We start from the raw sequence: 21,200 nt of genomic DNA, 5'->3' as shown, positions 1-21,200 counted from the left end.
ATGGAATTTCTGAATTCATGCAGACTTTGCCCAGAAATTGTGCTTTGAAGAATTTATCCTACAGATACCTTAGGCAAGAATATGCCTGTTTCAAGAAAAAATGCTCTCCATCTCCAGCCATAAAGGAAATGCAAATCAAAACCACACTAAGATTCCACCTCACCTGTTAGAATAGCCATCATCAAAAACACCACCAAAAGCATGTGTTGGCGAGGATGTGGGGAAAAAGGAACCCTAATCCACTGCTGGTGGGAATGCAAGCTGGTGCAACCACCTTGGAAAAAAATTTGGAGGCTTCTTAAAAATCTGAACATATACATGCCATATGATCCAGCAATACCACTCTTGGGGATATACCCAAAGGAATGCAACACAGGTTACTCCAGAGGCACCTGCACACCCATGTTTATTGTGGCACTGTTCACAATAGCCAAGTTATGGAAACAGCCAAGATGCCCCACTACTGACGAATGGATCAAGAAAATGTGGTATCTATACACAATGGAATTTTACTCAGCCATGAAAAAGAATGAAATCTTATTATTTACAAGTAAATGGATGGAACTGGGGAACATCATCCTGGGTGAGGTTAGCCAGGCTCAGAAGACAAATAATCGTATGTTCTCCCTCATATGTGGACATTAGATCAAGGGCAAACAAAACAATGGGATTGGACTTTGATCATATGATAAAAGTGAGAGCACACAAGGGAGGGGTGAGGATAGGTAAGAAACCCAAAAAACATGATAGCATTTGATGTCCTCCATGCAAAGGAACTAATGCAGATACTTTAAAGCGACAGAGGCCAGTTGCAACAGGTGGGTAGGGCCGTAAACTGGAGAAAACAAAAGGGGCATGCGTCCAGGAGAACTCTAAATGAACAAAGCCTGTGGGGCTGGGTGAGTGTAAAGCTTACTCCTGAGATCTGCATAAATATAGCCTGCAGCAGCAGCTGGCTGACAGTAGGTGGCAGGTGAGCCGCACCTCAGATAGCCATTCACAAAACTGTCTCCAGACTCCATTTTTTTTTCCTTTGATGAGACTGAAACTGTATTGCATTTGAACTTGGGATATTTTTTTTTCTTTATCCCCCTTGATGAGACAATGACAGAACTACTACTCAGACACCAACACCAGAACTGGATGCTGAAGGACTAGCACCAAATCTATTAAGACTGAAACTTTATTGCATTTGAACTTGGGAAATTTTATTTATTTATTTATTAGTATTATTATATTATTATTATTTTTTAATCCTCTCTCTGTCTTTCTAATGCCTGTTTAGCTCACTGTTGATTAGTACACTATCTCTCCCTGTTTATTTCATTGGCTCTGTTTTTTGTTTTGTTTTTTTCCCTTTTTCTTTACCTTCTTTTTTTTCCCTCTCCTCTCACACTTCCATTCTAGATATCACCATCGTTACTATTATAAGCTAGACAATACTGAATTACATACAGTACAGGGACAGTAACAGTAACAAGGGCAATGATGGGAAGATGGAAAAAGAGGGAAACCATTTTACCCCAACAATAAATGAGTACAGGAACCAGAGGGAAATGAAGAAAATAGATGCCCAGATCCAGACTCCAACAAAACGAAGATAAACTATGCCAAAGAACCCATTGAAGCCTACAAGAACAACCTGAAAGAAGAAATCCTACAAGTAATTAATGAGAACTTTATAGAGATGATACCAGATATGGTCAATCAAAATGTGCAGGAGACATTCAAGAAATTCCAAGACAACAAAAATAGAGAACAAATAAACTATACAAGCACTGTATAAACACCAAAGTGAAACAAAGAACATGATAAGTAGATAAATGAACTCAGGTCAAAAATAGACAATATTAAAGAAACTCAGGATGTGGAAAACCTCAGAAAAAAGAATGAAACAGAAATGCAAAACAAAATGGAAGGCCAATGCAGCAGACTAGAACAAGCAGAAGACAGAATCTCGAAGATGAAATGGTATAGGAAAAACTGAAGAACTATTAGTTAAAAAACTCAAGACCTGTGAAAAGAAAATGCAAGAACTTACTGAGTCCATCAAAAGACCAAACCTAAGAATCATGGGCATCGAAGAAGGAGAAGAGGTGCAAGCAAAAGGAATGCCTAATATATTCATCAAAATAATAACAGAAAATTTCCCAAATCTAGAGAAAACTATGCCCATACAGGTAAGGAAGCCTCCAGAAAACCAAATAGACCTGACCAAAATAGAACTACCCCACGACATATTACCATAAAAGCAACAAGTACAGAGACTAGAGAAAGAATATTGAAGGCTGTAAGAGAGAAAAAAACCCAAATAACATACAAAGGTAAAACCATCAAAATCACAGCAGACTTCTCAACAAAAACATTAAAAGCAGGAAGAGCTTGGGGCGAGATCTTCCGGGCACTGAATGAAAATAACTTCAACCCCAGGATACTCTACCCAGCAAAACTATCATTCAAAATAGACGGAGCAATAAAAGTCTTCCATGATAAGCAGAAACTAAAACAATATGTGACCACAAAGCCACCACTACAAAAGATTCTTCAAGGGATTCTGCACACAGGAAGTGAAACCCAACTTAACCATGAAAAGACGGGCAGCACCAAACCACAGGAAAAGAAAAAGCAAGACAGTAGAGAGTAACATCGATTTAGCTACACACAATCAAACCTTCAAACAACTAAGACAACTAAATGACAGGAATCACCACATACCTATCAGTACTGACGCTTAATATTAAGAGACTTAATTCCCCTTCAAAAGGCACCATTTGACAAACTGGATTAAAAAGGAAGATCCAACAATTTGTTGCTTACAGGAGACCCATCTCATCAATAGAAAAAAGCATAGGTTTAGGATAAAAGGTTGGAAGAAGATTTACCAAGCCAATGGCCCCCGAAAACAGGCAGGAGTAGCAATACTTATCTTGGACAAAGTAGACTTCAAACCTGTGTTGATCAGATGAGATAAAGAAGGACACTCCATACTAATAAAAGGGGAAATAGACCAAAAGGAAATAACAATTGTCAACCTATATGCACCCAATGCTAATGCACCCAATTTCATCAAACATACCCTGAAGGACCTAAAAGTATATATTAACCCCAACACAGTGGTAGTGGGAGACTTTAACACCCCATTATCATCAATAGATAGGTCATCCAAACAAAAAATCAATAAAGAAATCCTAGATCTAAAACATACCATAGATCAAATGGACCTAGTTGATGTCTACAGAATATTTCATCCAACTTCTACACAATATACATTCTTCTCAGCAGCCCATGGAACCTTCTCCAAAACAGATCATATCCTAGGGCACAAAGTAAGCCTCAGCAAATATAAGAAAATAGAAATTATACCATGCATTCTATCTGATCACAATACATTAAAACTAGAACTCAACACAAAAATAAAGACAAAAAACATTCAAACAGCTGGAAACTGAATAACTCATTGCTTAATGAACAATGGGTCATTGATGAAATAAAAGAGGAAATTAAAAGGTTCCCGGAAGTCAATGCAAATGAAAATACAACCTACCAGAAGTAGTCCTAAGAGGAAAGTTTATAGCCATGAGTGCATATATTAAAAGACTCAAAGATCTCAAATCAATGACCTAATGATACATCTCAAACTCCTAGAAAAACAAGAAAAAGCAAATCCCAAAACAAATAGAAGGAGAGAAATAATTAAAATTAAAATAAGAGCTGAAATCAATGAAATGGAAACCAAAAATACCATACAAAGAATTAATGAAACAAAAAGTTGTTTCTTTGTAAAAATAAACAAGACTGATAGATCCCTGGCAAACCTGACTAAAATGAGAAGAGAAAAAACCCAAATCAGTAAAATCAGGACTGCAAAAGGGGAGATAACAACAAACACCATGGAAGTCTCATCAGAGACTACTATGAGAACCTATATTCAAATAAATTTGAAAATCTTGAAGAAATGGACAGATTTCTAGATACTTATGATCATCCAAAACTGAAACAAGAGGATATTAATCACCTGAACAGATCTATAACACAAAATGAAATTGAAGCATCAATCAAGAGTCTCCCAAAAAAGTAAAGTCCAGGACCTGATGGATTCTCTGCTGAATTCTATCGGACCTTTAAAGAAGAACTAATACCAACCCTCCTTAAACTGTTCCACAAAATAGAAAGGGAAGGAAAACTGCCAAACACATTTTATGAAGCCAGTATTACACTTATCCCAAAACCAGGCAAAGACAACTCCAGAAAGGAGAACTATAGGCCAATCTCCTTAATGAACACTGATGCAAAAATCCTCAATAAAATAATGGCAAACCAAATTCATCAACACATCAAAAAGATTATTCACCACGACCAAGTAGGCTTCATCCCAGGAATGCAGGGGTGGTTCAATAAACATAATAAACCACATTAACAGAAGCAAAGACAAAAACCACTTGATCATCTCAATAGGTGCAGAAAAAGCCTTTGATAAGATCCAACACCATTTCAATATAAAAGCTCCAAGAAAACTAGGAATAGAAGGAAAGTACCTCAACATTATAAAAGCTATATATGACAAACCTACAGCCAGCATTATATTTAACAGTGAAAAACTGAAACCATTCCCTCTAAAATCAGGAACCAGACAAGGATGCCCACTATCTCCACTCCTATTCAACATAATACTGGAATTCCTAGCCAGAGCAATTAGGAAGAAGAGGGAATAAAAGGAATACAAATAGGTAAAGAAACTGTCAAAATATCCCTATTTGCAGACAATATGATCCTATACCTTAAAGACCCAAAAAACTCTACTCAGAAGCTCCTAGACACCATCAAATAGCTATAGCAAGGTAGCAGGATATAAAATCAACACAGAAAAATCATTAGCATTTCTATACACTAATAATGAACAAACTGAAAAAGAATATATGAAAACAATTCTATTGCCTCAAAAAAAATCAAATATCTAGGTGTAAACCTAACAAAAGATGTGAAAGACCTCTACAAGGAAAACTATAAACTTCTGAAGAAAGAGATTGAGGAAGACTATAGAAAGTGGAGAGATCTCCCATGTTCATGGAATGGTAGAATCAACAAAGTAAAAATGTCTATACTCCCAAAAGTAATCTACATGTTTAATGCAATTCCCATCAAAATCCCAATGACATTCATCAAAGAGATTGAAAAATCTACCATTAAATTTATTTGGAAACACAAGAGACTGTGAATACCCAAGGCAATACTCAGTCAAAAGAACAATGCTGGAGGTATCACAATACCTGACTTCAAACTATATTACAAAGCAATAACAATAAAAACAGCATGGTACTGGCACAAAAACAGACATGAAGACCAGTGGAACAGAATAGAGGACCCAGATATGAATCCACACAACTATAACCAACTTGTCTTTGACTAAGGCACTAAAAATATATGATAGAGAAATAGCAGACTCTTCAACAAAAACTGCTGGGAAAACTGGTTAGCAGTCTGCAAAAAACTGAAACTAGATCCATGTATATCACCCTATACCAAGATTAACTCAAAATGGATCAAGAATCTTAATATCAGACCACAAACTCTAAAGTTGGTACAGGAAAGAGTAGGAAATACTCTGGAGTTAGTAGGTATAGGCAAGAACTTTCTCAATGGAACCCCAGCAGCACAGCAACTAAGAGATGGCATAGATAAATGGGACCTCATAAAACTAAAAAGCTTCTGCTCATCAAAAGAAATGGTCTCTAACCTGAAGAGAACACCCACAGAGTGGGAGAAAATATTTGCCAGCTACACATCAGACAGGACTGATAACCAGAATATATGGGGAATTTAAAAAACTAAATTCTCCCAAAATTAATGAACCAATAAAGAAATGGGCAAGTGAACTAAACAGAACTTTCTCAAAAGAAGAAATTCAAATGGCTAAAAAAACACATGAAAAAATGCTCACCATCTCTAGCAATAAAGGAAATGCAAATTAAAACCACACTAAGATTCCACCTCACCCCTGTTAGAATAGCAACACCACCAACAACAGGTGTTGGCGAGGATGGTGGGAAAAAGGAACCCTCTTACACTGTTGGTGGGAATGCAAGCTCATGCAACCATTCTGGAAAAAAATTTGGAGGCTACTTAAAAATCTGAACATAGACCTGCCATATGATCCAGCAATACCACTCCTGGGGATCTACCCAAAAGACTGTGACACAGGTTACTCCAGAGGCACCTGCACACCCATGTTTATTGCGGCACTATTCACAATAGCCAAGTTATGGAAACAGCCAAGATGCCCCACCACTGATGAATGGATTAAGAAAATGTGGTATCTATACACAATGGAATTCTATGCAGCCATGAAGAAGAATGAAATGTTATCATTCGCTGGTAAATGGATGGAATTGGAGAATATCATTCTGAGTGAGGTTAGCCTGGCCCAAAAGACCAAAAATCGTATGTTCTCCCTCATATGCGGACATTAGATCAAGGGCAAACACAACAAGGGGATTGGACTTTGAACACATGATGAGGTGAGTGAGAGCACACAAGGGAGGTATGAGGATAGGCAAGAAACCGCCCCCCGCCCCAAAAAAAAAAACCAAGATAGCATTTGATGTCCTCAATGCAAAGGAACTAATGCAGAAACTTTAAAGTGACAGAGGCCAATAGGAAAAGGGGACCAGGAACTAGAAAAAAGGTTAGATCAAAAAGAATTATCCTAGAAGGTAACACACACGCACAGGAGATTAATGTGAGTCAACCCTGTATAGCTATCCTTATCTCAACCAGCAAAAACCCTTGGTCCTTCCTATTATTGCTTATTCTCTCTCTACAACAAAATTAGAGATAAGGGCAAAATAGTTTCTGTCTGAAGCGAGGGGGTGGGGGGAAAGGGAGGGGTCGGGAGGTATCAGGGAGAAATGACCCAAACATTGTATGCACATATGAATAAACAAACAAACAAAAAAGAATATGCCTGTTTGACGTAGCAAGTAATTGAAAATGACCCACCTGGCCACCAGTAAGGGTCAGTTACGCAAGTCATGGCATATCTCTACAATGAAATACTCTGTAGCCAGGGAAAAGAATGAAGCAGATGTGCAGAGAACTGAAAAGAGTAGTCAAAGTGGAAGGAAGTGTGTGATGTGCTATACTTTGCATTCAATCCAAGGACATAAATGAGAGTGACAGCAAGGTGACAGTAGCTGAAGCTCGGCAGACAGAATTTCACTGTACTTCTCTTTCCCATGTTGAGTGTTTGAACATTTCCACAATGTCTCTCTGCAGAGAGAGGTGGGTAGAACAGAGAATTTTGTTGTGTTCCAGGTTGTGTTTTGCTAACAGTGATTGTTTCTGGGAAGGGAGCCTGGTGACAGGTGGGAGGGAGACTGATTTTTTCCTGTAAAACCCTTTATACTGCAGGGATGTTTAATTATAGGCATACATTACTTATTAACAAATGTGAAGGGCGAAATATCAGGCACCCACTTTTCATATGCAATCTGCATGTTTACATCACAGAATTGAGTGGAAAACAAACACCTGGCAATTCTGTGTTCTGTGAAAGGGGGGAGGGGAGAGGGGGGGAGAGAGAGAGAGAGAGAGAGAGAGAGGACTGCTTCCACTTCCACTGGAGTATACACCTTTAAAGACACTGGATAGATTTGTCACATGATTGATGAGTATGTGACATGAAACCAAGGACAGGTCAGTTAGGGTTTCTGAAGTTCTGAGCAGGTGGCAAGAAGAGGTTAGCAACAATCTGAAACCTTGGTAGCTAAATTTTAGATTTATAGGAGGAATAGCCTCAAGTTTTCATCAATCTGTGACCCCTGGAGTGTGGTGGCCCATTGAGAATGACTGATCTGTGACGAGACTTGTGTTCCACTGTGTAAAATCCAGTCAGTGTGCTTCTTCCACGTCTACTGTATTCACAGGTCTGGACTCTGGCATTTCTGACATGTGTAGCCCCAGCGGCCCTCTGAGCGGGGCACAGCAGGTGTACAGGTAGCTCCAGGCTCACGTAGCAGGCGGGCAAGGGAGGGAGGACTGTGGAAAAGCCCAGGGAGAAGTGGTCGTGGAGTGAGGTCTTCAGTGTAAGGTGAAGGTGGGGAAAGCAGAGGGCAGACATGGAAGTATATTATCTATCACCTTCCCACTGTTGTTAGGATGTCATTTGCTCGACAGAGTGAAGACTGCTGTTGGATGAGTTCTCTCGCATTGCATCTTCCTTAGGAGAACATACTGATGAGTGGATTTCCTTTTCTTTCATATTCACATTTCTGATGAGCAGAGACCTACAGCATCAGATTTCCAGACGCTACAAATTTCAGCCAGCCACGTGGTCAGAAGGGTGCATGCCCTCATTCATTCCAAGCTGGATTTGTTGTGCTGGCCATTACCAGAATGGTTGTCTCATTCCCATTCACATCCTGACAAATGGTGTAGGATGAATACCCGCTGCTTACCAGTAACAACCCAGTGAGTCACTCATCACTTTTCTCTGACCTCCTTGTAGTACTGCTGCCCCTCCTGTGGCCATGTAAGCAAAGCTTCGTTGTTCTGCTGCCTTTCCCTGGAAGAGGCTGTCCTAGATCCAGTCTTGTTTTACAAATATTGTATGTGCTATACACTGCAGGCACAGGTGGGAGTTGATTGGCAGTGGGTGTCTGTCAAAACACTGAACTGAAAATCCCTCCACAGCAAACACAGCCACCTCCACTGAAGATGCTGCTGGTGCCCACAGTGCAGCTCCTGTTTGGTGATGCTGTTGAACCGTGGCCTGACCAGTTGAGGTGAGAATGACTGCAGCCCCATCATGCTCTGAGCAAAAGAAAAGAGAGGAGCAAGGTTCTTCCACAGAGAATGGAGGCTCTGCACAGTCCTTATCACCTTGCTGCTCTGTGGCAAACCTGGAAGAGGTATAAACAAAGGCTCTCTGGGGGAGTTGGGTGGCATGAATCATTGTGGCTTCTCCCTTCTGTCTGCCCATCCCTCCACACGCACATTTATTTTAGACCTGCTGGTTAAGAATGTAAATCTGGGCACTGGCTCTCCCACTTCTGCTGCGTTCCTGATCACCTGTGTATCCTCATGGTGCCTCATTCTCCCTGTGTTAATTGGGGCCAATGCTACCATCTCTTCCTTGGAGAAATGCCTTGTAGTTGGTACTTAGGAAGCATCTGCTATAACAATTCAAAACAAAACTAGAAGCTCTGCGTTCCAAGACAGCATGCCCAAAGGCACACACGTGTTTGCATGTACACACACACACATATCATTCAATTATACAAGTAAAAACAGAAATGAATCCTGCCATTGTTGTTTTTGCTGGAATTTCTGCAGTATAGATACACAGTGCTGAAAACAGGATTGGCAAACATTTTCATGAGCCCATTAGCTTTGTCAGGAAAAGATTTTGACTCAGCAAAAGTCAGCCTTTCTGAGAGATGGACTCAGTTGTCCTTTTAAAATGTTCTCGTCCTCTACTGAAGAAGCTAATCTGACTGGGAAAAGAATCTTAGCCACTGTGTGTTGTCCCACAGTTCACCGTTAAGATTTCTCTGAGGAAAACCACTCCTTATCATTTTCTAGGAAGCACACAGCTTAAAAAATAAAACTGAAAATAACCCTGAGCTGTGTATGGCTACCCATGATCAGGTATAGTTCAAATGTCGCTTTATGGTGCAAACGTTTAGAAAAGCAACCAGGCAAGTGCTAAGTGAGCGACCCTTGGGTAAAGTTCTACTTGTTAGAAGAATGGCCTGGCTGTCTACCAGTTGAAGGTGCCACTTTCCCTCCCTTTAGGATCAGGGCACATTGAGAGCTGACAGCAGAAAATTGCGTTTCGATCCACTGCATCTCAGTTTGGTCTTCTCTAGACATAATTTTCAGTGAGCCGAGAAATTTATTTCTTAGATGTGCCATTGAGCATGATTTTGTTTAAACTTTAAGTGAGTCAATTAATCTGATAATTCAGAAGAGATGGCATAAAGGATTTCAGCTGGATCCAAGATTTTGTCCTAGTAGTCCAACTAGGACTACTAGTTTAACACTGAGCCTGGGCAGTGAGGAGAATCTGCAAAGGGGCCTATGCTTTCTAGTCTTTTCAGGGCCATGCTTATTTTTAATTAAAATTTAGCAACTTGAGCCTCTCTCCTGTAGGATGGTAGGACACTGCTCTGTGTATGCCCGAGCCCTTCTAAGGCCCCTGGATGCCTCTCTGTGACCCTTAGCTGCCTGCCTCCTCCCAGGCTGGATGGCTCCACCAGCCACACTCTCTCAGCCCCTCAGCACTGACCTAGAATGCTGTCCTTGACCTATGAGTGTCCCCCAGTGTGAATGCAACATCCTCTTCGTTTTCTGACCTGGGACTGACACTAGGCTGTGGTGGCTAGCACTTAGAGTTAAGGGGTGGCCAGGGAATCAGAATGAAGAAGAAGAAAAGGGAAAAACTCAGTATCAACTGTTGCTCCTCTCAGAGGCCCTGGCCTTCCAGTGGTGAAGGGTTCCCCCACCCAGCTCCCAGCACAGTCCCAGGGCCCCCTTTCCTCCCAAAAGCCAAGGCAGTGGACTTTGCAAACAGTGTCTGAAGTCAAGCAGGTGATCATTTCCTGTGTTTATTGGCAGGAGTCCAGGAGGACTCCATGGAGGGTCCTCATGAGCTTTGCACCTCAAAGTGTCAGGTTAAAGGTCAAGCTGTGGCCTCCCATGAAAGTCTCTTTCAGAATCTTGCCTGAGACCTATGCTTGGTCTGCCCTGTGTTTTCTCCACTTGATTCATATAACTCTTTTCATTTTAAAAACTATATCATAGAATTGGCTTTTCCAAGAAATCTCTCAGAAACTCAGATCCATCTTCCACCCTCCTATAAGTTGGTTTTGTTTTCTCTTATTTCCCTTCTGGAGCCTGGGATGAAGTCTACCAGCAGGAGCAGGTGCAGGAAACTCCCCTGGTGCCTCCAAAAGACCTTGTACGATGTAAAATGCACAGGACTTGTCTTGTCTCCTGTTGTAGGTGGGTGTTCCTGGTGGACTGCAGATCTAACATACAAGTCGGCACAGAGACAAATTCAATGCCAAGCGCTTCCTGCCTAGGTACACAAGTGTCAGTGCCAGGAACCCTTTTCCCCTCTCGTTTTCCCTCAGTTAGTTTTCTCTCCACTCACACTTGGCCATACACGCTCAGGTCATGGTTTGGGCAGCAGCAGCCAACAGCTAGATGAACAATACACCAAATCATTTTCCTCTAAAATAGCTGGCAGGAGGAAAAGGAAATTCCAGTTTGTTTCCTTTATCCAGAGCAAGCAGTTAGGATAAGAAGCTTCAGTTCCAAAGGCCCCTTTACTGTGACAAGAGAGTGAGTTGACTCACCTGTCCTTGATTTTACAGAATCAAACAGAACATTTCATAGAAGCTGAAATGTTTTCCACAAAGAACTAGCTTACGCTTTAAGTGTTAGGTTGACCAATATGGTGCTTATGATGGTGTTTTCTTTCCTCCTGGAATGTACATGGCAAATCTGGACGGCTGGAGCAGGGCCAGCCGTGTAGCTGTGTGTGTCATGTCATGCGGGGCAGGGAAGAGCGAACTGGAAAGTGCAAAACGTCAGTGGATTCGACTCGTGCTGCCAAGCGAGAGTCACCTCCAAATATTCCCCACACCTGCATGGAATTAATTCCAGTTCCCTATGTGGATGGGAGAGAAATCATGCACTTAATCTATGTCACATGTCTCGGAAAGATTCCAGACAGACACCAGCCTGGAGTGAGAAATGTGGGGTTTTCGGTGACTAATGGTTGAAGGATAACATTTCTGTAGTTTCACAAAACAGAATGAAAGCCGGGTTGGGGACCTTGCTTTAAAGGAAATCTTGAAGGAATCCCTTCTGTAGACATTCACAGCTGTGGGGGAAAAGACACAAGCATGTAGAAATATCTTTTCTCTGATCACAAGTTCTGTTAGAGACAGTCCCAGTTTCATACGGTGAACAGGTGGGCTGCTTAGAGAAAGGAACAAAAAACTTCAGTACAAAGGAATGCAGAGGGCAGATGCCTACAGGCGCTATGAATAACTGTAGTGTGCATGCAAATATTCAGTGTTGGTGCTTGTTTTTCATAAGGGCGTATAGCTCTCATTAGGTTCTCAAATAAGTCACAGTCCAGAAAAGTTTAGGGTGTATCCTCTGCCTGGCACCAATGTCAATCCAAAACAGGCCAGAAAACCATGGAAAAGACAGAACTGTCAGCAGTCAACAAAATTAACTGAAAAAATTATATGTATATCTTAACTGATACAGAAATGGGAAGGCTTGAAGCATAGAAGGTATGGGAGAATTCACACGAGGAAAGAATAATAAATGTACTATTCAAAACTAGAGTTCATCTCATGCCAGAAACCTAAATAAAATTACAATAAATTACACAAGTTATATTTAAAAAGAAACATATAAACCAGCAAGGAAAACCATACCACTCAAACAAAAAACAAAGCACAGGATAGGAAGAAATATCTACAGAACACAGTTAGAGGAGGTATGCAGAGCTGGCTCGAGCTGGCTCATGACAGCCAGCTCCCTACTCCTTGGGCATGTTGTCACATAAACAGCTGGAACAATTGGATGTGCTGGGAGAGATTAGCTGTAAGTCAAGACTTTTCTTTTTTTAAAGAGTTTATCAGTACATTATAGATTACTAGACATAAATAGTTTGAGTGTAGCAGTAATCAAAGAACTACAAAAGGAAATGAGGTCTGGACAAGGTGGGATAATCATATTCCTCCTGCTAATTACAACAAAAAGCCTGGACAAAATTCATAAAACAAATGATGAAAGACTGAGAGTTGAAGAAAGAAAGTAGAACTAGCCAGTGATGAGTCTGTGTGTGTGTGTGAACGTGTACTCGTGCACCAGAGCCCCAGGTAAGCTATATAAAGGGAAAAACGACATTAGCATACTCAACCTGAAAATAACTAAGTGGCATACAGAAATAAAAACCAACCCAAGAAAATCCTCCCCTCTGTAGCCAAAAGGCTGGAAAAAGGTTGGTACAGAAAGACCAAAAGATTTTGACCACCACAGAGTTCAGGAGAAGGGGAATACAGTTTTAAAGTGTCAAAAGGGGAAAACAGTCAACCCAGAATTCTATATCCAGCAAAAATATCCTTCAGGAATAAAGGTGAAAAATATCCTCTGATGAAGGAACTAAGAAAATGTTACCAACAGACTTGCTTAAAAGAACAGTGAGAGAAAGTTTATCAGGCAGAAAGACAACAATATCAAAGAAATTTGGAACATCAGGAATGAAGAAAGAACAGAAAAGCTAAATCTATGAGTAAATGCAGTGGACTCTTCAGAGTCCATTATGCTTGGCTGAAAGCAAAAATTACGTCATCTGAAGAGGATCTCAGGATACATAAAGGCAATATTTAAGAAATCTATGTCATAAGAAAAGGCAAAGGGATGTATTAGCTGGTAGTTTCTACATTGAACCTGAAGCGATAAAGCATCAACACTAGGCTGTGATAACTTATGACCGTATACATGTATGGTGTTTAGAGCAGTGGTTTTCTATGGAGGCAATTCTGTCCTTCATGAGACAGCAATGTTTGGAGACATGATTGCAAATGATATTGCTGTGTAGTCGGTAGGGGCCAAGATGCTACTATTACCTCTCACAATGCACAGGAAAGTTACACAGCCCAAGATGTCAAAATGCTGAGGGTGGGAAGTCTTGCCACACAGAAACGATATATAAAACTGTACAAAGACACATGCTCAACGACATTATAGATAAATCAACATGGTATACTGGAAACATTCAACCAAACCATAGGAGTGTAGGAAAGGGAGCACGGTGAAATAAAAATCAGAAGGAAAAAAGAAAACCTAGCAGTAGACTTAAATCCTAATATAATTGAGTTGAATGTAAAGGATCTATTAAAAGAAAGTGACTGGATGAGACATACATGATCCAACTATGTGCTGTGTAAAAGGAACTCTTTTTAAATATAATGCCATATGTGGACTGAGGGTAAAAGGGTGGGAAAAGACCTAATTTTCAAATACTAATTAAAAAAACCTACTGTGGATGTATTAATATCAGATAAAGTAGACTTTAGAACAAAGATGACCAAAGCTAAAGAGAGCCAGTTCATAATGATGAAAGGGATCTCACCATTCACAAAGAAGATGCAATAATCCCAGCTATGTGTGTCACAAGCAACAGAGATTCAACATACTCAAAGCAACACAAGTATAGTTGGATACTTCTCAGTAACTGATTGGACTACTAGACAGAAAGAAAATAGGGGTGTTACATTTTACCTGTCAAACTGGCAAAGCTTTGAAATGTTAGCATTTGGTACTGGCAAAGTCATAACAACACAATAATAATATGGAATCAGAAATATATATGATAGTCCTGAACAAATAGTTAACTTTTATGAGAATTTAGATGGCCAGATGATTTTCAACCCAATACTTCACTTTTAAGAATGTCTCTAAGGAAATAATTAAAGAGGTTCAAAATTTGTCTATCTAAATCTTCATAGCAAAAACTTGAGACATTCAAGCACGCCCATTCATTGGCAAGGGCTTCAGAAACTATTCTATATTCCAGCAGAGTGCTATTGTAAAATAACATCTTATAGGGTCTATAATGCCATGGTATGTGGGAATGACTCTGGGGAAAATGCAGTTTATAAAGCTGAATACATAGAGAATAAATTAGGTGAAAGCACATATACAAAACATATACAAATACAAATATGCAAAAATTTCTAGAAAAATATACCAGTAGCAGTAAACAAAATTACTCTTTGGGCTTCTCATTTCTTGTCCCCTCCTCCCAGGTATCCTATTGGGAAATGTCACATTTGCTGTCAAAACAAGTTGCTACTTTCAAAAGCAGCATAAAAGTAGATGTACAAAAAGTACACAAATGAGTGCTAAGTCGAGGCCAAACTTAGATAGGTGGTGAAATTTTCGTAATTAGTTTTTTCCAGAAGCATTCAATACTTACTTTTTATTTATCTCTCTCTCTTTTTTTGGTGATACTGGGGTTTGAACTCAGGGCATCATCCTTGCCAGACAGACACTCTACCCCTTGAGCCACTCTGTCAACCCCACTGTAATTAATTTTGAGGCTAAAAAAATGCTAAGCAAGTATAACTGTTATTATCCTTACAGAGACCATCTGTCTTGGATCAATATATTGCATCTTACTATTTCAAACACTGTACTAATGCCATGTGCAGTTATCTCATTTAACCATCTGCAGCACTGGGGTTTGAACTCAGGGCCTCATGCTTGCCAGGCAGGCACTCTACCACTTGAGCCACTCTGCCAGCAGCCACCTGAATAGCTGAATTATCTCCATTTTATAGAGGCTCTGAGAAGTTGAACAACTTGCCCAAGTTCACACATTAGCAAGCAGCAGGGTCTGGATTTGATCACCATCCTCTCACATCAGCACTGGAGGCATACCTGGGCCTGTCTGAGTCCAGGGTTGGCGGGCAGGGGTCTGGCAGGGCCGCTGGGTGCACGTGGGGCCTGGTGGAGGGGCAGGAGCACTCGCTGAGGTGACTGGGGCTGAGGGACAGCACGGGAATGGAGGGGTCTGCTGATGTCAACACTCTGACAGTGCGGTGACCTCCTGTCCTGTGTGGTCAAAGCAGAGAGGCAGGCTGTAAAGAGTTTCAAAGCCAGTCTGTGATCACTGAAGGTGGGGGAGTGTGCGGAAAGGTGGGAGAGGATGTTATTATTTACACTTCGAAGTTCCAACAGAAGTATACCTCACCCCAAATCTGGAATAGAGAGGTAGGTTTTTTATTTAGATGAAAAAAAAAAAATGGCTTAGCCAGACCTGGCAGCAATTATAATTCTAGCACAGAGGAGGCTGAGGCTAGCCTGGGCTACACAGTGAGACCCCATCTCAATAAAAAAAGCAAGGAAACCAACAAAACTGGTTTCATTCACAAAGGTGCAAGACTTGTGATGAAGTATCAAGAACGAAGACACAGCCCCCGAAGGCAAGGATGGTGTGAAAACAAGTCTCTCTCTCTGTCTTTATAGCAGTACTGGAGTTTCAACTCAGATTTGCACTTGTGAAGTAGGTGCTCTACAGCTTGAGCCATCCCTCCAGCCATTTTTGCTTTGGTTAGTCTGGAGAATAACCAGGCTGGCCTGGACCTGTGGTCCTCATATTTTAAGCTTCCTGCTGTTCCTGGGATGACAGGCAGACACCATCATGCACTGCTTTTTTTCCATTGAGCTGGGGTCTCACAAACTTTTTTGCCTGGGCTGGCCTAGAACTACGATCTTACTGATCTCAGCCTCCCAAGTAGCAAAGGTTATAGGCTTGAGCCACCAGCAACTGGCTCTTCCTTTTCTTTTTAAGAAGAGTTTTATTAAGATCTAATCAACATTCGATTAACTGCACATACTTAATGTACAAAATTTGGTCCTTTTTGACGGATTTTTTTTTTCGAGTTAGCATTTCACTATGTAGCCCAAGTTATCCTTGAACTCATGATCCTCCTGCCTCAGCCTCCTGAGTGCTGGGATTACAGGCATTTACCACTGTGCCCAGCTTGACTGTGTATACCCATGAAGCCATCAGAACATATACATTTAGTTTCCCTGTTACCTTTGTCTCTCCCCAACTTTGCCCCCTGGAATCTGACTACCATGGATCCACTGCAAATTAGTTTGCATGTCTTAATATTGGATAGAAATGGGATCAGAGTATGTAGTCCTTTTTGTTTGGTTTCTTTTGCTCAGAATAACGATTTTGAGATTTACCCCCAGTGTTATGTATGTCACTGGCTGCTTCCTTCTTATTGCTGAATGGCAATCCCTTGTGTCAATATTCTACAGTTTGCCCTTTTACCTGTTAATGAACATTTGGACCATTTCACATTTTTGGCTCTTAATCTATATTTAAGATTAAATAGAGCACAACATTTTCCACTGACAATGCACGCTGTTCTTACTTGTGGTTCCAGGACTGAGGAGAACAGTAATAAAACTTACCAGGGATGATGGTTGCCCTGTTGGAAGCCCACCCTCTACTCTTGCATCACTGGAGGTTAAATGGCATATTGTCTACTTAATATATGATAATTTTTTCAATCATTTCTTGACATCTGTCTCTTCCATTACAATTTGGTCATTTCGTTGAATGAATTTTTGTTAGTCAGACATTGCATCACTGTGACAAAATATCTGACAAGAACAACTTAAAAGGAGGAAAATTTTATTTTGGCTTATGGCTTCAGTCCATGGTTGCTTGGCCCCAGGTGCTTGGGTGGAACATTATGGTGGCAGGAGCGCGTGGCAGAGGGTTTCTTCACCTCATGGTCGACAGGATATTGAGAGGGAAGAAGGGACCAGGCACAACCTCCAAAAGCATGCCCCTGGGACCTACTTTCTCTAAGTAGGCTCCACCTGCTAAAATTCATACAACCTCCCAAAATAGCACCACATGAATCTATGAGGCACATTTCAGATTCAAACCATGACAGAGTTCAATATTCAAGAATTCTTGTGGATATACCAAAAAAACTTGGTAGTGAAACCTAAATATGACTGTGAACTCGCACAGTAATTCGTCAGGGTAGCAGGAACACTGAGGCAGTAGGGAGCCATGAGGTACTTATGGTTAAGGATCCAGCTCTTCCACAGAGTTCAGGGGACAGAGCTTCCACAGCCCTGAGATGGAGAAAAACAGGCAAAACTGAGGCTCAGTGAGACTCTCAGAAGTCCTCCAGGAGTAACAGTGGACCAGAGACGCTCACTCAAACCAAGCCGGTGGCCTTTGGGAACTGAGGGGGGCCCAGTGTCAGGACATCAGGAAGCTGCTCAGGGTGCAGCCCTGATGGGCCTGGAGTGCAACCAGGGTGATTAGAGGGATTGTGGTTTACAATGCAGCATACACCATGCCACGTGTGGACATGCACTGGCCAGCAAGTAGATGTAGTAGAGCTTGCAGTGGGTCACTGCGGGGCCTCCCTGGATCCCCAGACTGTCACAGCGATGGGCCTGAAGCAAAGGTGCTGACTCACTCAGTGTCTCACAGGAGGAAGCCAGGATCCTGTTCCCACTCAACCCTGCATGGTAAAGCTGTGCTGTAAGTGCAACAGTAAGTGCTGTGTTGGGCCAGTTTACCTTGCATGCGCTGGAATGTGGTGGCCTGCTCATCAGGCCTTTTCTGAGGTGGGTGGGGAGAGCCTGCCCAGGCCGGGAGCCACTGGATGGCCGAGAAGGACGCACACATCTGCAATGCAACCCCAAGTGTTAACTGATGGTGGTTTCCCTTTTGGCTTAACTTCTCAGATTGTCCTTCTATTGATGGTCAAAATATAACTTGATTATCTTAACTCAGTGTGATAAATATGCAGAGAAAAAATGATCTAATACTCTGAGATGCACAACAAATACTGATGTTTGCCTCCCTGCCCAAGCCATTGTTCTACCAAATTAGTTCTTGCATCCCATAGAAATGCAGCCTTGTGACACGTGGCACATGGATTTTTTTTGGGTGAAGCAATAGTGTCACTGAAGTAGACCTGGACCACAAGCTACCCTGTCTGAAAAAAAAAATGTCAGTGTCCTCAGGTCCTGCGAAAATTACTAATGCAAAGGTGGGAGAAAGCATACCGGTGGACTCCACCCTGCTTAGTCATTTAACAAGCAGCACAGAGTTTGAAGGGAAAGAGAAAGAGGCACTGGTCTGGCAGAAATTGACAAACACAAAACAAAGTGAAAAGATCCAGTCTTAGGATCCAGAAAGTCTGCTGCTTTCTTTGCTAAGGACAACGATGTGAGAAGAGGTTTGTTGGAAGTTCCTTCCACCATCATTTCTCAAAAAGGATGACAAACCAAGTTCAGAGCACCTGAGCTTCTCCATGGTGGTTTTTTTGTGTGTAGACAGCAGTCGTATCAAGGTCTTCCTTTTGAGATAAATCACAAATCCAGCAGCGAGGAGACACAGGGTGCTCACCAGAATTCCTATAGTCAAGCCTTGGTTATCTGAAAGAAAACACGTTGGCTCACGGAAGGAGGCAGTTGTAATAAAATACAGGAGACATCTCATCCTGACATTTACGGTGGAGCAAACTTTGAAGGAACAAACAGAAACAGAGCGAGTAAATCCCTGGATGATGTGCTAATAAATTAGTCTTACTTCAAAGGTCGTGTTTGAGGTTCACTCCACGTGCAGGAGCACAGTCTGGTAGGCGGGACTTTGGCTGGACCACACTGAACATGACAACAGCAGAGTGAACTGTGTGGCCACAGAAAGGACCTTGGAGCCATCACTAAAGTCTCATCAAGATGGGAGATCTCCACAGTACAGTCTTCCTGTCCTCTCCACAAATCTGCTACACCCAACTCCTCCTACTCTTAGTACTGGCGTCTGCTTTTACCTTTCCTATTATTTTGTAAAAAAACGACTCTATTTCTGGACTCTATTTCTGAGAGAGGGAAAGAGACAAATCATGGCTTAAGTAAAATGCCCCTGGATTTGGTTTTGTTACATTAGGGACTTAATGATATAGCCTTTGGCGGTGAACCCCTTTCTCTGGGAGGATGCTGTTTATTTTCTATATGAAAATGTCAAATTTTCTGGTGATTTGATCCCCTTTTAGTACGGCACATTCAAGGGGCTTGTCAAGGGTGTAGAAAGGAAGGAGGCAGGAGCCATCAGGTTGGTTTCTGACTGCAGGCTGTCTGGGGACCCAAGATGCTAGAAATTAGAGGAGATTTATTTAGGTTTCATCCAGACTGTGAAGTCTTCAAGAGCAGGGACCTCAATTCTCTTTTCCCACTGGCAATAAGCAGTGTATGTGTTACAAAGTAGGTGCGTAGCCCTCTGTTCAGGCTGCTGGTGACAGTCACAAAGGTGGCTTCCACTTCCCAGGTTCTCCCCACTCTACTGCCTCCCCTCAGTGCTCAGCAGCCTGCAGGTCTGAGTGGCAGCAGCCCCTACTCTGGGAAGAATGCCTTTGTACCTCGTTTCTGGACTTTCTCCCCAAATGACAAGTCCTACCAGGGGCATCTGTGACAGCCTGGATTCACTTGCTAGTGAGACTGGAAAAGCATAACTTCTGGTTTCCTGGCCAAAATGTCATTCTTTTCAGACTCTTAGTGGTGATTAGGGCTCCAGCCAGATCTCTGTTGTTTCATAGCAAAACTGAATCAAAAGTGAACAGCAAAAGTCTTAAATCATAATTTCTAGTTTCTTAAAATCCATAAATCTTAAACCGATATATTTATCCAATCAAACACTAGGTCCCCAAACTGTACTTGGTGCACCACAGGGTTACAGTGCCATCCACCAAACTGCCTGAAAGACCCAGGCAGTGATGGAGTCACATGTTCTGTGGAGCTGGCTCCCTGTATCCCCTTCCTCAGCCACTGTCACCCTACCCTGCCCTGCCCTACACTGGGTCCTGGCACAGCTAGTGCTCTGTGCTTAGAACATGCTTTTCCCCACCTCTGCAGACCTCAGCAGGTATATCAAGGTCTCTGGGAGCCTTCTGATACCCTATACCCACACTCCTGAGCCTGGGGGTGTTGCTCCCCTCTCAAAACACCCTCTCTTTCCCCATCCTGGCCACATGATATCTACTTAAAGCCTCTCTAGGACCCAAAGAGTAACTGATATGTGACAGAACTTGCTGAATGAGTGTCTGAGTCATGGTAAGGTCAGTGAACAGCAGGCCACAGGGACAGTAAGGCCAAGACATGGCAGCTCACACCTGCCTCTTTCTGGTGCATGTTTGCCAGGAAGTATTTGCAATGTACCTCCTTCTATAAGATGATGCAACCATAGGAGGCACTTGCTTTCTAGGGGTTTTTATTCTTAATGCTTCTACTTGGTGCAGAGGAGAGTGGGCGGCTCTGTGGGTTCCTCAACTTTTGGGAAACTCTAAAGTCTGAGTACACTATGTACTCACTATCATACACTGTGTGCACTGTTGTCCACAGCAGAGAGAGAGGCAGAGCATGTGCTCCTCTCCAGCCCCTTTGGATGTCCCTGGGTTGGCTTGAATGGAGACAGGATAGGTGGCAGGGCCCTTGATGGATTAGTAACTAAACAGCACTGAGTTTGTAAGATAAACCCTGGAAGTCCTATTAGAATAGTGAGTTGCAGCAGGAGGCTGGTTGTCAAGGCTGGGACATCATGGAGGAAAGAGGACACTGGGCCAAGTTCT

The 21,200-nt window shown here is 41.9% G+C and overlaps 1 protein-coding gene across 2 annotated transcripts in view; it reads right to left on the bottom strand.

Moving 5' to 3' along the window:
• Positions 1–21,200, bottom strand: part of Adam12 (ADAM metallopeptidase domain 12) — a 332,872-nt gene that overhangs the window by 10,016 nt on the left and 301,656 nt on the right. For both annotated transcript variants that reach the window (XM_074078072.1, XM_074078071.1), the window contains 3 exons: positions 18,879–19,014; positions 18,151–18,259; positions 15,469–15,642 (listed from right to left, as the gene is read on the bottom strand). In XM_074078072.1, coding sequence (XP_073934173.1) covers positions 15,469–15,642; positions 18,151–18,259; positions 18,879–19,014 — 419 coding nt within the window. The remainder of the gene's footprint in view (positions 1–15,468; positions 15,643–18,150; positions 18,260–18,878; positions 19,015–21,200) is intronic.

The sequence above is a fragment of the Castor canadensis genome, chromosome 7, assembly GCF_047511655.1.
Source record: "Castor canadensis chromosome 7, mCasCan1.hap1v2, whole genome shotgun sequence".
Taxonomy (NCBI): domain Eukaryota; kingdom Metazoa; phylum Chordata; class Mammalia; order Rodentia; family Castoridae; genus Castor; species Castor canadensis.
This window is presented reverse-complemented; position numbering and strand designations above follow the sequence as displayed.